The 18,375-nt window shown below is 53.3% G+C and overlaps 1 protein-coding gene across 2 annotated transcripts in view; it reads right to left on the bottom strand.

Moving 5' to 3' along the window:
• tenm1 (teneurin transmembrane protein 1) overlaps positions 1-18,375 on the bottom strand; it is a 203,657-nt gene that overhangs the window by 133,855 nt on the left and 51,427 nt on the right. For both annotated transcript variants that reach the window (XM_086178716.1, XM_086178717.1), the window contains exon 3: positions 16,845-17,195. In XM_086178716.1, the coding sequence (XP_086034842.1) occupies positions 16,845-17,195 (351 nt within the window). The remainder of the gene's footprint in view (positions 1-16,844; positions 17,196-18,375) is intronic.

Below are 18,375 nucleotides of genomic sequence, written 5' to 3'. Positions count from 1 at the left end.
ATATATATTTGCTGTATCTGCGGGCCCCCGCCTCTCCAGCTGCTTTCCTTACCTCCCTCTGAGTGAAATATCAGAGGAAATCCATTCATCTATGCGACAGCCATGATCTAAATAGCTCTTGCGTCAACCAGCCCACTCAGGATCACACCAAAGGAGAAGATGTGGGTTTGCTCCTGCAGAGGAGCTGCAGTCAGCCCCGAGCGCCGAGTGAAGAGTGTGCGATACACACCTTTGATATGCAGGTTTGCTTGTTGTTTTAGAACACGTGTTGACAATTAGAGCCCTGGAATTAGCGGGAGTGACCCGGAGCGGCCCGGAGAACGTCACTCAAAGCGAGCGCGTCTTCCTCGCGTTGGAAACCGCTCGGATTTTAAATAGGCTCCGCGGCGCCTCCGCGGAGACGGCCGTCCCTCGGTTCCAGAAAGAAAAAGATACCGCTACATCACCCACATCACATAAATCAGGCATGAAAGCATAATAGTGAGGATTTGACTGGGGGGCAACCGGGGGCAAGGACAGACATATGAGGTATTACTCTCATTCATTCTGCCTCCCCGGGTTTCCTCTGCCTGCCTGTGTGCTGACCCGACTCCGCCGCTGACCCCAAAAGCACAGCCGCAGACACCTATTTTCAGCCGGATACCCCATTATCTCTCTGGCTCCGCAGCCCAAGGAGGAGGCGGGACGGGGGGACGGGTGGGGGGTCGGCTCCGATTTTTCCCCGAGGTGATCATCCCCCGGCACATCTCGCGGGGTTGAGTCCAATCTGTTACTTCCCAAGTCGTGGGGGGATCTTCGACTCTCAGCCATAACTCAGACCCTTCCCTTTACTCCAGCAACGGGGGAGGCCGCCATCGACACCACGTTTTGTCCCAGGGGGCCGGGGAGGGGGTGTGTGTGTGTGTGGGGGGGGGGGGGGGGGGGGGGGGTGAAGCGCCATCACAAGTAGATGGAGGATTTCCACTCTGCAGATCTGTAGTTCCTTCAGCGCACTATCAAACTCCCCTCGGGTCAAAAGGAGAAAGCGAGAAATCCGGCTTCCTTCGTGAGCCGTCCCATCCCATAATAACCCTGGCGCCGATGACAGTCCGGCTATTGCATCTCCGAATGCAATGTAAACAACAAATGGAGACCACCATGGTGTCCCATCTCAGGTGAGCCCACCCTCTGCTCTCCGTCCAATCACCGCCTCCGCCTGCAATCCAAGTGTTGATCACAAAAACCCGGGTGTGTCGTCACGCCGTCCCAGCGCCGGGGGGGCGGGGCGGGGCGGAGCGGGGCGGGGCGGGGCGGGGCGGGGCGGGGCGACCCACCTGCTGCATCTCAGGGCCGTCACTTCCAAAAGCTTCAGGTGAAAAGGTGATGAGAACAAGGCAGAGTTTGCACTGTGTGTGTGTGTGTGTGTGTGTGTGTGTATCATACAAGGCTTATCAATACTGTAATCTGCTCTCGTGCATGTCTATCGATTCAAGAAAATAGTAAAAATGCGAATTAAGAGCCCAGAAGAGGATTTCAGCAGAGCGAGAGAAGACGTGAACATAAATGTTGATACCATGGTGATTATTACTGATCAGTGGACAAGAATGAAGAGTCGGCAGCCAGATTGTGAGAATAACCTCCGATTGTCACGGCGGCGCAGAGATTAGCTCCGCCCCCTCACAGCAACAAGGTGTCTGGTTGGATCCCCGCAGGGGACGTCCTGTGTGGGGTCTCCATGTTCTCCCCGTGTGTGTGTGGGGTTCCTCACGCAGTCCACACACATGCAGGAGGGTCACCGTGATCCCGCATTGTCCGGATGCCTGAATGGCCGGACGTCTTTACATGTGCAAATGTGAGAGTCAACGGTTGACGGTCTGAATGTCGTACGGATGAGTTATCAGTTGTCTCTACATGAAGGGTGAAAGGTTGCGTGTCGACATGTGACCCCGTGATCGGTCCAGGGTGAACCCCGCCTCTCGGCCAATCACAGCCGGGCTAGGCCACAGAATCCCTGCGAGCCCGAGTGCGAGTTTTAGGGTTCTGAAGGACTGAATGCACGGTCTGAAAGAACGTCTCCGAGGCCACGAAGCCACCTCCATGGAAGCTCCTCAGCGTGGAAGCACGTGCACGACACGCAGCGCCGCTCAACTCATTTGAAATGTATGACGCAGTGGTGTTTCCGGAGCGACGGCCCGGCCGGTAGCACAGCCGGTGTGAACCCTCCTCCCGTCAGATGTCGTCCTCTTTACTACCCGCAGGCTCTAGCTAGTTTGTCCTGCCTATTAGCTTGACAGGTGTGTTGCTGAGCAGCCATAAGCCGCAGCAGGTGTTTTTCTCTTTTTGGACACTTATCAACTTCTGAAAAACTTTTCCGTTACTGTCAGCGGCCGTGACCTCCCCCCCCCCCTTGTGTGTGTGTGTGTGTGTGTGTGTGTGTGTGGGTGGATTCCCATCAGCAGGGCGCAGACGCTGGCACAACGCCGCCATGAATCACTGCTACGCATTTCAGATGTCGACGGATGCAAAGTGGCTCGGTTGGCCTTTTGCCGCTATCGTCCTTTCAAAATAAAAGTAAAAGGTAACATTTGTTTCCCTGTAATCTGAACACTGGTCTAGACTTTCCATGGCTTGAGCTTCTTCTGGACCTAGAAGACGTTCCTCCTCCCATCGCACAGGTTGTTCGGTTGTAACGGACAGCGTTGTTTACGCGTCAGGGTCTGGCGTCGCCCGTTGGTCTGCGGCCCCGTTTTCACAACAAATTATGGGTGAAAAGGCGAAGGGTCGAGACGTCTGCACGAGCACGCCGTTTGCAAAACAGGACAAGACGGAGCCGGGCTCCAGGGAGGAAAGTTCGAGAACGCCTCCGTCTCTGTCTCCATGGAAACGGGTACATTGCATTACTTGCCTGAAAACGGGCGCGGCCACGATCGCCGCTGCCGGTTGCCATGCACGGGAGGGCGGACCATAACGGTAGCGGCGGACTCCAGGCTACTTCAGCTAGCATGACTACCAGTCTACATCCTCTTGGAACTGACCCCCCCGGCGGTCCAGGGCCTCCGAGCAGGAAGTCCACCGACACTCGCTGCTCGCCATCACCGATGGGGGGTTCCACGTTTGTTATGGCGCCCAGACAGAAAGGGTCTCTACGCGCACGCCTGTTTTAGCTCCTCACAACATCACGGAGCCGGCTATGTGCACGACAGTGTGCACAGAGATGGCTTTGCACATTGCCACACATGACCACGGTGCCTTCAGGAAGGTGTTATTCACTACAGAGGTACGTCAGTTGTCTTCGCGATGCCTTCTACGAGTGTTTAGAAAAAGGAAACCTGAGCCAGTTACTTGCTAAGTGTTTCCACCGGACAAATCCCAAGTTCTTATTTTCTGTCAGCGGTTCCCTGCTGGTACCTGTCATTTGTTTGACAGATGTAGGAACGCGGCCATGGGATATTTGGTAAGAACAAACCAAGACTAGTCCTTCGAGGGGAAGAGGTCAAAGGAAAATGAGTAAGAACTCAGTCATCGGAAGATTGGGTAAAAGCTATGTATGTTCTTTTAAATGTGGAGAAAATTAAAGCGGTGGTTTTGAAATCTATATTTAAAGGTCAGCCTGGTGTTCCTGTCTGGAGCATTTACATAGGTGTTCAATTAAATCGCTCCTCATCTCGGTGAAGCCCCTCAGACTCGGAGCGCACGGCGCTCGCGTCCTCTGAGGCCGCCGGCAGGACGATCCGGGCGGTCGTCCACGTGTTGACCCACGTTTCTGCGCTCACCGGTTCTAACAGCATCTGAAGATCTCCGGCCTTTGTTTTGAGTCCGGTCACAAAGGAGGACCGGCGTCTGCCGAGGACGGACGCTGTCAGTCCGTCAGGTTTTTTTGGCAACTTTGGGAGAAGAGAAAGTTGGTGTCCAACATGTCGTCTCCTTATCGAGGCCGTTCCACTGCTCCCTACAGGGAGCCCGACAGCCAATCACCTGCCTCCATACGACCCACAGCCAATCACCTGCCTCGATACGCGACCACAGGTTAACGGTAGAAAAGGCGTCCCTTAACTTTTCTACACCTCATATCGCATGAAATCTGCTTTTCTAACGCAAATGCTCGGACAAAGTTGTCATCTCAACTCATTTCTTCTCCGACCAAAAGTATGGCGACACTGTAATTGGCTTCCTCTTAATGTGCTCTCGCTAAAGGATGGCGTACGCCGGCCAAATAAATCCCAGCCTCTCTAAATAAGATGTCCGGACTCTGTGATATACCTAACCACCGCCTCCATCATGTCTTTACACAGTCGCCTTTAATTACACTCATTTGTTTCCTGCTCTCCTCGCTTTAAATTGCTTGCATTTTCTTTATTACCGCGCTGCTAGCAGGCTAGATGATGCATGTTGAGTTGATCTGCTCTTTCTATTTATTCCAGAGAGTCGCCTAAAGATTAGAATGTAACAATTAATGTCAAATTGCGTTTGTGTGTGTGTGTGTGTGTGTGTGTGTATGGATTATTGTCCGGTCCAAACTCCATAAATTAATGTGTTGCTTGAATCTACCAACCACTTAGAGTGCAGTTTACATTTATGCCTTCAGTGTGTGTATGTGTGTGTGTGTATGTGTGTGTGTGTGTGTGTGTGTGTGTGTGTGTGTGTGTGTGTGTGTGTGTGTGTGATTTAAAGCAGACTATGTCAGAGATGTCAGGTTGATCATACAGCCTATTGTGGATCCACGCCAGATCAATGTGAGATCAAATCAAAGAGGTATTGTGACACTTTGGTAGAGTGTGTGTGACAACGTGTGTGTAATGTCATCGTTGCGTCAGCCGGGCCCCCGGGCCCAGGACCGGCTGAGGCGCCCGCAGCTTTTTGGAGGCGAATCTCCAGAGCGTGATGCATCTGGCAGGTGTGAGCGCGGCGTTGCGTGCACGCTAAATGGGTCACCCTGGTATCGTGTGAGCTCGATTTCAAACATACAGAGCAAAGTCTTCCTCTCCTGACATGTTTTAAAACAAACTGTTTTCAAGTAAAGACAATTAAATGTGGAATTGGCCATTTTGTTTTTAGTGCTGCTGCTGCTGCAGCTGCTGCCGGAGGCATCAAGCGCTTTGTTGGACCAACAACACAAAGCATCATAGCAGAGCAGGAGCTGATCTTTTGGGTTTGTCACTCAGTCAACATGTCTACTATTTCGCATGTGAAATATCAATCTGTTACACACACGCACACACACACACACACAGATCGGGAGCCGATCGCAGACGACACAAACCGATGGACTCATCACTCAGCATAAACTGGCAATAAAGTAAAATGGTTATTTTGTCACTGTGACATATATTTCTATTTTTTTAGACGTGTAACTTAATCCCATAAATCACATTTCTAGTATAAACAGTGGTTGGGTTTCAGCGGGGATGCTGGATACCCAGGTAATGAAGGGGATTCTTACCGTTTTGTATGTTGCCTTGGTAACGGCGCGGCAGATGGCAGCTCAAATTGTGGGATATTGTGTTCCTGAGAATGGCACGAATGTAGATATACAGACGGGCTGAGCGGGAACAGAAAAACATAATGCCTCCGGGTCGCCGCAGCGACCGGCCAGAGTTGAATACATCTGTTTGGAACAGGATGTATTTACAGGCAGACATGAACACAGAGGAAACGTGGCACTGGAAGTGCACGTGCACCCGCACACACACATAAACACACACACACACACACACCGTCTTCACGCCCCACGCACCTCCCTCCTGTAAACCCTATCTGGAAATGCCGACAAGCATCTGTTTGGACGGGTCACATGTTGTTGTTTTTTTTTTTTTTTGTTGTTGTTCTGAATGGCTGGCACGAGTCTCTGCGTTGGCCGCGAGACGCTTGCGGCGGCAGCAAGGTGACCGGGTGACGGCGCGGCCCTGCGGTCGTCTGCTCGCCGTGTCCTTCGACAGACGCACAACAAACCCCACGCCTCCGGCGCCACTCGTCTCCTTCCTCCCCTCACTAATAAAACCCTTGCGCTTTTGGGAGAATACTTGGCGGTTTGGAGACGCGACGGTCCGAACGGGCGCCGCGGCGTGGCTAAAAGGACGTGCACGGAGGAAAGCGGATGTGCAGTGTCCGGGCGACGGTGCACGGGGATAGAAGGCAAGGCTATCTACTTTGCATACAAAAAGTCAAATGAAATAAATATGTCTGGTAACGCAAAAAGTGACCATCCTCTAGGGGGCGATTACACATGTTAGAAATGTGAAGGCGCCGCCTCCTGCTAAAATCCTGCAGGGTCGGTCTTGTTGTATAACGCTAATGCTAAGCTAATGCTAACCGGCATCCCGCACAGGAACGGCCGTCAGCTGGTGCGTCCGGAGAAAGAGAGAGAGAGGAAAATAAACAGGAGGAGTGAGTTGGGCAGGGTTTTCTGTTATTTACATATGCAGATTCCTGTGGCTCCAGATCCCTTCCCTCATCAAGAGAAACCAATTAAAACGCTCTTAATTTAATGTTTACCTTAATTAACCGTCACAATTAATGGCCTCTGCAGTCTAACAGTGGCATTTTCAACGAAGAGCCGGTGGTGGCGAAAGGTTGCGAATCCAATTCTGAAAATCGTACGGCCGATTCTCCGGCGAGGAGGGGGAGCCCACGGTGAACGGAGAGAACGCCGCGACTCTAGCCATCTGATACACAGACAGGCGGCGAGGACGGCGAGGACGGCGAGGGCGTGCGGGAAGGAAAGGGAGAAATCCCCGAGGCCCATTTGCATGGTGATCCCTTTAAGGGACTGGGATTAAGACAAACTATGAAGACATCATTGTATTATTGTAATAATCCACACAATGAGAGGTCTTTGCAATGCACGGCGACTTACATAGACTCACAATAGATGCATTTGTTCTTGTTGAGTTTGTGTGTGTGCGCCTGTGTGTGTGTGTGTGTGTGTGTGTGTAGCCGTCCCACCGGCAGCGCTAACACTGGTCAGCAGATTGTTGGGCGAGACCCAGTGGGCCATTAGCTCCTCGCGTCTGCCAGGCTGAGTGCTGATAATGACAGGTGGCGCTCACACTCTGGAGGTCTGACAGGCCGGGGCGCCGCGCCACGTCACCGCAGCCTCCGCTGCTGGCGCCCGCCGCCGATAGCAGCCTTTAGCGCCGGGCGAGGCGTCTCCGCGACGTCTGCCAGCCCGACCGTTACCGAGGGGGCTCCCGTGAAGGGAAGCGGGATTCGCCCCGTTTTTTTTCCACCCCGGGCTCGGCTCCATTAAGCTTTCCGGCTGCCAGTTCAACAAAAGCCGCCGTCGCAAGCGACGGAGACGACCGAGATGGAGGCGAATCAAAATAAGAAATGGTGAAATTCGATTCCATTCCTCCCCGGAAACCCGAAGCCCGCCGACCTCCTTCCAGATGGCGCTCAGCCACAGGAGCGTATGTGTCTGCGCAGGCGGCGCCGCGCCCTCCGCCGCCTCCCCCGCCCTCTCCAAGCTGAGAACACGCCGATTTACACTAATCTCTCCGTCCGCCCTCGGAAGGCCGTTGTCGGCTCCTGCTTGACGTCGGTTTCCGCGCCGCTCGCCATGTTGGTCTCTCATTTAAATACGCCGGCAGCGGAGGGCGGCGTGAGGTCCGTTCGCCGGATTGTTTACCCGCAGATCCGGTTCTCCTCCCGCTTCCCGGCCACCGAGGTGATTGGCAAGTTCGGCGGTGAGACGCGGCCGCCTTATTAGCATGAGACCTGGCAGCGGATGTGTGTGTGTGTGTGTGTGTGTGTGCGGACGCAGACGGCCCGCAGGCCGCCCGCAGGCCGCCGGCGGACACCGCCAGATGAAAGCAGAGGCTGATGTTCGGATTTGATGACTGTTGCCATGGCAACGAGAGGAGAATGTAGGAGGGGTGTGTGTGTGTTCAGAGAGGTGCAGAGAAAGATGACAAAAAAAAAAATCTTTCACACACACCCACACACCCACACACACACACACACACACACACACACACACACACACACACACACACACACACACACACACACACTCCTCAGCCCCCCATCAAGCCGTGCACAGTCCAGTAACTCCTCGGTTGGATCAGTGAGCTGTAAAGGTCCATCATTAGGACAACGATACCCAATATTCTGACAGCCTGTCAGGAGCAGAGCTGGATGGCTGACGGTGTGATGAGGCCACTATTAAAGAAGAGGGGAAGCAAAAGCGGCGGCCGGCTGCTGGAAGGCACCTGGCAGATTCACGGCGGCTCCTCCCGGACGGCGGCGCGGCCGGCTCAATAAAGAAAGGGTTTCTAGCTCCGCTGGACAAGTTTATAGTGTTTCCTCTGGCCAAGCGTGGCACAGGGGTTAAGTTGATCATCTCTCACTCTAGTAAAATAGCCAGGGGAGTCCGTGTACCACTAGATCAACTCTACAATTTAAAGACCCTAAACGTTACAGCTCAGATGATCGATATGGCACTGAGCAATGTTCTTTACAAGCTAATAGACAAATCCATTCCTGCAAAGCCCCCTGGGCCGTGGGGAGGGGGGGGGGGGGGGGGGGGAGGACCACGCCGCCGCTTGCCTGGTGTCGCCACATGGATTTTGGCTACTACACACACACACACACACACACACACACACACACACACACACACACACACACACACACACACACACGTGGGGGCAAGCGGTCCGATCGGTCTGGGCCGGGTTCGCTGAGATTATCGGGAATAGGAAAAGGCCAATATAGGATTAGTTTTAATGGGAATGTGATGAAATAAAGCAGGTAGAAGGTCCAATCACAGAACAATAAGAGCTCTGAGACGACACCGGCGGACAGAAGGGTTTACACGGAACATTGGAGAAATTCCCCCGCTCGCTAATTAATACCTCGTTGCCTAATAGCTGTCAGAATTGCGTCATAAAGTGGGAGAAATCATTAAAACCCAGATTCCCATCTGAAATCTATTCTTCTAAAACCATTTCAACAAATTACACCATTTAATTCCACTCCTAACGTCCCCCCCGTCGTCGCCGCCGTCATCTGGCACGAGTGGCACGGACGCCGGACGCCGCCGGTGACGTAATGTTTAAGCAATCCAGGTTTTTCTTTTTCTGACATATAGTGTCAGGGCAGTGTGAGCCACCGGATGTTGAACAAGACGCACACACACACACACACACACACACACACACACTAACTCCTATTCTGGAGGTGTTCTTCTGCGAGCCCTGGAAACCCCTCTGAGAAGCACGGACAGAAGAACTTGGAGCTCTTCGGTGCTCCATTTCTCGCGTTCTGCCCCAAGAAAACATCTGACCGGTGACGACTACAGTTTTAAAAAATGATGCTCTGCAAGAAGTATCTGCTAATGTGGTGGCTCAGGAGGTCTGCTAATCATCAAGCTCCTAGGAGTTCCTATGGAGACGTAGGAAGTCCCTGCCTCGGAGTGGGAGCTGAGATGGTTCTAAGAGCTGAAGGTCTTCCGCCGTCCAAAATGCACCAAGAAGCGGACTAGTTCCCGAGGAGGTCCTGGGAGCTACTGGAGGTTCCTCTGTTTGCACAGACGTCCCTGTAGGGTCTGCTTGAGGCTTCACGTCGTAGCGTCACCTGGCCTACAGGACGTCACGTAAGCCACGATCATACACAACGATCACACACAACGCCGAGTGTGTGTGCGATGGTTTCCCCGCCGACTGCTCCGGGGCAGAGAGTGAACCAGGCCGGGTCGTGTTTGAATGTTCGAAGGTGGCGGAGGAGGGCGTCGCACGGGGAGCTGCTTTGGACGTCGACCAAATCGGCACGAAGCGCAATCAGAAGTGATTCGACGCCTCTGTTTCACCAGGATGTTCTTCCCTGTTCTTCGGGTGCAGCTCTGCCTCAAGACGTCCGGCACGTCCTCCCTTCGCTCTCCGCCTCCTCCGCAGGACGACCGCTCGTCACGCCCTCGCCAACCTCCGCGACCGCGCTCCTCCACACAACTTGGCCGAGCCGGACTGAGAAAAACTTGGGGAGATCGTTATGAAAAAAAAATAATAGGCCATGTTTATTAAGGATACGAGGGCCCCGAATGCCTTGGCGCCGTCCCCGGGGGCCTCACGCAACCTAGTTAGAGTCGCTGTGTGATATTCATGCTTAAGGTAACATTCATGCTCGTCTAGTTTCCAGACAAGGACGACCGCTTCACTTTGAAGGAGCCGAAGGAGACGGTGAAGGTTCGGAGGAGACGGAGTCTCATTACGGTTCGCGCTCCTGCAATTCATTCCTTCTGTCCTCATTTCCGCTGCTTTTCCCGCAGCCGGGGTCACGGGGGTCGAGCCCGACGCGGCCGGACCAATCACAGCGCCTCATATACAGACCGCGACCGTTTGCCATCTCGTCCACGAGTCGGGGTCACCGTTGAACCTCACGCATGCTCTTGGACTGGGCGAGGAACCCCCGAGGAACGCAGCTAAGACAGAACATGCAGGAACCTCACACAAATGGGAATCCAAGCAGGGATCGCGTTGATATATACATATATATATATATATAAGAACTATATAAGAGGCTGCGGGGATGAAGATGTTGAGGTTCTCTTTGGGAGTGACCAGGATGGAGGGGATCAGGAATGAGTCCATCAGAGGAACAGCACATGTTAGATGTTTTGGAGAGAAGGTCAGAGAAGCCAGACTGAGATGGTTGGGTCATGGACAGAGGAGGGATAGAGAATATATTGGTAGACACTGGGATGCTGGAATTGGAGGTCTGGAGGAAGACCAAAGAGAAGATTTATGGACGTAGTGAGAGAAGATATGAAGGTAGTTGGTGTGAGAGAGGAAGATCCAGAGCATAGGATACGGAGAATATATATATATATATATATATATATATATGTAATGTAGATAATGTATATGGACAAACCTATGGACGTATAGTTAGGATTTCACAGCAGCCCAAATGTGTTGTTCTGTCTTTTCCTTTTAATAAACACTGTCATTCATCAAAATCTGATCTGATGAGTGTGTAACTGTGAATTCCAATTATTCCTATTGTCCGTGTTTTTTTTTTTTCTGCGGGCTTATCAACAACACTTGTTTGGCCAAGTCCAAATCCCAAAGGTTTTCTATTTACAAAGAATTAATACTTGGAAGAAGAGCGTTCTCAGAATTACGTATTCAAATTGAATCCGAGCGACACGAGCTGTCGAGTGAAAATGAATTCACGCCGATTGAAAATTAACCAGGGAGAAACCGCCATTTGTATTCAAATGATTCGGTCCCGGCGGAGCGGCGTCACGTATCGGCCGACGCGGCGTAAATTCACAGCGGCCCGCTGTGAAACGTCCACGGGTAAAACGCAGATAACGGCGAATTAGAGACGGATACGAATGCGGGAACGTGTCGGGCGGCGGTCGTGTTTGTCGCTGTCGGCCCAGATCAGCAGATCCCGGCTGACGTGGCGGGGGGGGGCGCGGTGCGTCGGGGGGGTTCCAATCAAACGGGGACGTGTTTGCTGGAGAACCACCGCTTTCATTAGCCCTGATTGCTAACTCGGGGACGCTAAATGTTTGAGGCAATTTGAAAACCCATTTTCTTCAAACCATTATCTGCGGTCTGCAGCGGAAATGGAACACTAAAACCTTTCTGGTGTATTAATTTAGCACCGCGATCAGACAAATATAGCAGAGATGTCAACTTTGGAAAAAAAAAAAAAAAGGATGTCCATCCCGCGGCCAATCAGAATGTCAGAATGGAGGGCTTCCTCGGGCGCTGGTTATTTTGTGCGTTTGCATTTGAGCACAGAGGGTTATCCGAAGCGCAGAGGGTTTAGTCACCTCGGAGGACGGGGAAAAAACTACACGGCGCAAAAGCGAGGGGGAGAAGATTATGATAAAAAGATGGAAATCGGGGCGGAGTGAATCTGCAGCGGCTGAAATAATGAAGCCGCAGCCATTTAATTAGCGGTTCAGAGTTGTGACCCTGATAATACGCCTGGTGTATTTTTTAAATGATTATTCGGCGGCGCACAGGAGGGAGGCCCACGCGGCTCGCCCACGCCACCCGCCGGCGTGGAGGCCGAGACGGGAATTAAATGCGGCAACAAATGTTTGATGAAGCTCCGATTAGGTCTGACGCTGCAGACGGGGAGGACGGCAGAACTCACTGGAGACGGGCCTCGCTGAGCTGTTTGGAAGCTATTTGGACGTTTGTTTGTTTGTTTGTTTGTTTGTGTACTATTTACCGAATACGTTGCAAAAAAATAACAAATATATATGTATAATCTTCTTCTGAAGATTCTTCTTCTTCTTTCGGCTTTTCCCTTCAGGTGTCGCCACAGCGAGTCAACTTTCTCCATCTCACCCTATTCTCTGGATCCTCCTCTCTCACTCCAACTACCTTCATATCTTCTCTCACTATGTCCATAAATCTTCTCTTTGGTCTTCCTCCAGACCTCCTGCCTGGCAGCTCCAATTCCAGCATCCCAGTGTCTACCAATATATTCTCTATCCCTCCTCTGTCCATGACCCAACCATCTCAGTCTGGCTTCTCTGACCTTCTCTCCAAAACATCTAACATGTGCTGTTCCTCTGATGGACTCATTCCTGATCCTCTCCATCCTGGTCACTCCCAAAGAGAACCTCAACATCTTCATCTCTATAATCCTCTTCTGAAGACGACGGTTCCTTTTTCAGGAAACACAGCAACCCGAGCCATACGGTGAACAAGGACTCCATTTAGGCCAAAAATCACATTTGAAGACGGTGCCAATGTGCATGGCGGTGCAGAGGTGAGCGCTTCCACCGCTCAGCCAGAAGGTCCTGCTTGGATCCCCGCAGGGTCCTCTCTTTGTGGGGTCTCCATGTTCTCCCCGCGTCTGCTTGGGGTTCCTCGCGGTTCCTCGGGGTTCTCCGGGTCCCTCCCGCAGTCCGAGCACGCGCCGGATGTTGACACCCTGCGTTGTCCAGACGTGAGGACGGGAGGGTGAACGGTTGGACGTCTCTGTCCGAGGCGCTGTGATGGGAGCAGAGGTGGCGTCCGGCTCGCCCGCCACCTCGGCCCGAGGATCGGCCGCGGAGATGACGGATGAACGAATGCTTTAAGCGTGAGGGTCATTTTTCCCTTTAGCGCGCCTTCAGCGTGTTCTGTATCAGCAGTGAGAGCCTCCGCCTCCTGGCAAGAAGGTCCCTGATTGGATTCCCACAGGGGGGATCTTCTGGAAGCTTTCAGCCCCATTAAGGGACAGCTGGAACTCCAACTCTTATCTCCTCTCATTCGTGCGGCGACCGGATAGAAAGTACTCTCTAAACATATCTATAATTATCATTATTATTAAATATGTATGAAGCATTAAACCGAACTCAGTGATGTGTGCAAAAGAGATAAAGATGCAAAGTCCACACCTCCAAAGAAGACGTGCACGTGGACTCCCTGACCTGCCGTTCTTTTCCCCTCTTTCTCCTCCCAACGTTCACGTTGCAGAAAACAGAAGACGTGCAAAGTGTTTTACTTTCTTTGGGTCAGCCGCAGAAAAACATCTCCCCGCCGTCTCAGGACGCCGAGCCGGAGCTCGCTCGCTCCATTATTCATGAAGACGTGACGCGCGCCGTCACGAGGAACCAGAGGGAAACACGTACGTGACAACGTGCCATTAAAGACCTGCGTCGGAAGACGGATGGCGACCGACTCCAGGCTCGGTAACGGGCAGATAATCTGCCACTTTGGAAGAAACGCTCATTAATCAGACCGTCATCAGTGTGTTTGAAACACCCTCTAATAAACAACCAATCAGTGAATTATATTTCTATAATGAGAGAGAGAGGTTGAGCAGAGTTGTCCCGGTGCTCCATTAAAAGATCATGAATACAAACGTATAAAAAATGTAAAAGTTCCACTGTCGACGTTTGGTTTGTCAGTGTCGACACAAAGGTCGCGATTAAATGGGAAAACTGTTCATTTGCGCTTTGATTTCAATTTTTAAAATTAGGGGGAAAGCGTGGAAAGGTGATCGACGGGTTCATGAGCGACGGCGGTCGTCTCTATACGTGTCCTTGTGATTGGTCCGGGTGAGCCCCGCCTCTCGGCCAATCACAGCAGGGATAGGCTGCCCCCCCCCCCCCCCCCCCCCCCCCCCCGTGCAGGATAAGCGCTGTCGGGAATGAATGAAAGTAATGTTTTCCAAACAGCTGCATGAAACGGAGCGTAAGGACTCGGCTTGATGTTGCTCGTCTCTTCAAGCACGCCTCCATCTCCAGCGGCTTCTCGCCACCTGTCCGCCATCGTCATTTATTTCATGAATATTAAAGCCATTCTCGTATGTTTGGGCTATTAGCATGTAGCTGTTAGCACCGTTGTTATCGGTACGAGATCATTGGTTCTTCCCAGGCGTCCCCTTCTGTCTCCTGTCTTCTGTCCTTCTCTGGCACTGAGCTGGCGTCTGTCCCGGGTGAAAGGCAGCGTTTCCTCGCCGTGGTCTCCGAGAACCGTCTCCAGGAGGAACATTGGCTTTCTGCGGCTCGTCTGAAAGAGCCGTCCAGACTCGGTCTGCGTGGAAGTGTCATCGGACACCTCTGTCGGGATTTGGAGCTTTATGAATAAAACCTACAACTATAAAATCCGAGTTGTGTTCATTCAATCGGGACGTTCTTGTCCCGACACTTGGACTTCCCTCCCCTTCTGTGGCTCGCTCCTTCCTCAGGGGGTTCCAGGTGCGGAGCTGTGGGTCGATCACGTCGATCGCGGTCCTGGTGCTCCCAGTTTCCTCTCCACGAGCTTCTTGAACCACCTTCGCCGCTTTGCAGGTCAACGTAGGTCTTTCACCTTCTCCCTGCCTGTTCTCTGCTCCCGGTCGCACACAGATCACAAACGTCTGACCAGAACCCAAGACCCCTTTTCATTCTCACAGCGCGAACCCTGCTGTCAGGGGCGTCTCACAATTAGAGACTTGCAAGGAGGAGGAACCCGGAGGAACCCGGAGGAACCCGGAGGAACCGCCGAGCCCTCCGATGTCCAGGAGCAGATTCCACGTCCGGACCGGGAAAATCAGAGCCAACCCTCACCGACGAACGCAAACGTCCGAACGGCGAAAAAAAGAAACGCTGCATCAAAAGTTCTGGAGGCTGGTCGGGCTTCAGACGTGTCTGTGACATGTGAGTGTGTGTGTCAGCGCTGAGAGTGTGTGTGTGTGTTTGTGTAAACTCCAGATGAACCCAGCTTAGTTTTTCTACAGTCAGTCTTCTCCGTTCTGATGCGGCTCATTTTTCCCGAGTTCCTCGGCAGCTTCTCCTGGAGCTGGACGCTCCTGCTCTCCAGGAAGGTCTCAGGAGGACACGCCCACCTTCCAAACACACCTGGACCGTCTCACAGGAGCTGAATAGCCTTTCCCTTTTCTTTATCGGTTTCTTCCACCCGACACTTTTCTCACAGCGGTGCGTAAATACACACACACACACAAACACCCACACGTATGCACGACACACACACACACACACACGCACACACACTCGCACAACAAGACTGACTAAATTGACTTGTCAGCTTCAATCAGATGAGGAACAAAAGGATTCCTGCCAGTTTGAGGCTGACATCATTAATGGAGGGGCTGAAGACAAAGGGAGCGCAAGGTCGCGCTGACTTAAAATGCACTTTCATTCTGGCAGGGACGACGGCTTTTTGATTCGGCCCCCTTTATGCCAACATCTCCCCGAGAGTGGCTCCAACTTTCATTATCGGCGGGAACAGAGGGGGCGTGGGAGACTTTGTTGTGCTGATGGAGAGAAATGTGACATCCATAATGTATTTCCTATTAGGGGACGCCACGCTTGGACACACCTGGCCGTGTGTCACCGGGAGACGGACGGGAAGGGGATGAGAATAAATGGTGTGTCGGAGGCGAGGAGGAAAAAAAAAAAAAAGGGTTGCCGGGTAAAAGATAGCGGTCGGTAAGAAACGGCTGGAAAAGGGGTAAAGTGCGATCGAGCGCCTCCTCTAGTGCGCCTTCCGAGAGGCGGACGCTCTCCGAGGGCTTCGAATGTGCGAATCCTCTCTTCGCGCCGCCACCCGGTCCGTCCTCTTCCCGCTGCCCTTCTGACCCCGGATAAAGATGGAGTCCCCGGTGGCGAGCGCTCGACCCTGCGGCCCGTTTGCACGCCGCCGGCTCGCGCCCCCTCCCGCCGTGGGATCCGGCACCGGCTCGCCTCAGAAGGAACGTCTCCAGGTTCTCCTTCCCCTCCTCCTTCACTCGCCTCGCCCTTTTCTTCTCCTTCTAATTATACCGTTCCATTCCTGCTCCCCTCATTTGCATTACGGTTCACCCCGTTTCATGTTCTTCTTCTCCTCTCCCGATTCCTTCCCCACCTTCACCGCCGTCCGCTGCCTCCGACGCCCCGCCGCCAGGTGCCTTTGGGTAGGCGGCGAGGCACGGGAGGAGTTCTTACCGCTCCCTTTTCTCCGAAAGCTGGAACCGGATCCTTGGTGGCCCCGCGGATCCCGGTGTGGACCGGCCCCCCGCCCCCCGGTATGCCAGACGCTTTCAGGGACTAAATAACCGGTAGCGTATTGCCCGTGTTCAGCCGCATCAAAGCGCCTTCAAAGACAGAGGCGCCGGAGCGTTAGCGCTCGCTCGGCAGCATCTGCGGATAATTGCCCAAATCTGAAACGTGAACCTTGAAAAGACCTATAATAATGAAGATAATGATACTATCAATGATAATATGCGTTGATTTCCTTCCCGGCATTAATTGGTCCGCTCTGTGTTTTATAGAAACATTAAAAACCTCGGAAGCCGCGAGCTTTCGGCGCACGCAGAGGCCGACTGACGTTACGGCAAAAAAAAAGCATCAAAGACGGAGCGGAAGGAGTTTCCGTCTCCCCTCCGGCTGAAGGCCGGGTCGGCGCCGATCAAAGGGGGGGTTTTTCACTCACCGTTGTCGGGCTCCGACTTCCTGTCGTGCTCGGTGTCGGTGAGGGAGAGGGCGGAGTTTGCCCGGCTGGTGAGGCAGGAGCTCTGCTCGGACTTCAGCCCGCGCATCCACATGTGCTGCAGGCCGTGGGCGGGGGACGGCTCCACCTCCGGCTCCGTGTCCACGTCCGAGCCCACGCCCAGGGTGTAGCCGCGGCCGTGGATGAGGGCGGCGGGCCCGGAGCACAGCGCCTCCTCCTCCTCCTGCTGCTGCTGCTGCTGCTGCTGCTGCTGCTTCTGCTGCTGCTGCTGCTGCTGCGGGTGGATGTGGTAGTCGGGGCTCCTCATCGGCCCGGATTTGCAGAAATCTAACTCTGGGGGAGGACGGACACACAGAGGGACGGCGTGAGGATCTCGGCCGCCGGGCCGGAGCGGGTGTTTGTCACGGAGCGGCTTCTACGAGTCGAACCCCGGAGCCGGCGGTTCTTCGAGCGAGCGCTGATTAAAAGTTTAGAGCGGAAGCCCGGATCCCGAACGCCACCTTCGATTCCTCTTTAACATTAGCAGGACGGCGATATCCTTTTTTTTTTCCCTCGGACCGGCCGACGTGCGCTATCGAGCCGGAGACGTATCGAACCGCTGCTCAAACAGAGCACTGATCTCATCTATATTCTCCTCGGCGGGGTGAGGAGATCAGATAAAGATCAAACCTTATTAATATTGACTCAGACTGAGGGGAAAAATTGAGCCCGGTACGCTTTCAGGTATGAGAACGCCCTCCAATCACGGGCGTCGATGTGTTATCTGAGAACATCAGATATACTGTGTTAGTCCTCTGGTTACACTCCAATTCAATTCAGTCCAGCTCCACCTCTTCTCTCTGCAGAGGTGCTTGAGTAAATTTCCCTGTTTGGAATGTGGAAGCTGCAAGAGTGGGTCTGATGCAATTTGAAATAGATAAAATTAAAAAAAGAATCGAGGCATAAATTGAAATCTATATCGTCGCTCCCGCGGATCTTTCTTCAGGCTCTCTTTGCTTCTGCTACAGGCCAGATGAATCCCAGGTCAGGACCCCGCAGGCGGGGAAGGATTTAAATAAAAACCGGTCCCATTGAGCGGCCCGCCGTCCCGCTGGGCCTCCTTGATGGGGTCGAGACCGACCGCCGCGCCAAAGCGCTCCCCTGGGTTTCGGAGCGGGCTCGGATCGGCCGCCGCCGAGAACTAGAACCCCGGACCCGAAGGCCGGCTCGGTTTCGTAGGACGCCCGCAGAGGAGTCTTAGAAAGCCTCTGAAACGAGGAGCAGATCCGGCGACGGGGAGGAAGGATTCCATCCGCAGCGGCTCGTCCTTCAGCGCCGCGCGGAAATACAATTACACCCGGCCAGGAATAATCTGGGTCATAAAGGAAGTCCTGGGTGTAACTACAGATGAACACGTGTCACTTCCCTTTTGTTTATGACAGTCGCTTCCAGGCTGGGCGCGCCAGGCTCGTCCGACCCACCCCAACCTCTCCAAGAAAGAGGCCTGCCGCTTTTTCGCCGCCCAGAATCGGGA

Source organism: Fistularia commersonii, chromosome 31 (assembly GCF_037954325.1).
Source record: "Fistularia commersonii isolate RoL2024-O1a breed Wild chromosome 31, RoL_Fcom_v1.0, whole genome shotgun sequence".
Taxonomy (NCBI): Eukaryota; Metazoa; Chordata; class Actinopteri; order Syngnathiformes; family Fistulariidae; genus Fistularia; species Fistularia commersonii.
This window is presented reverse-complemented; position numbering and strand designations above follow the sequence as displayed.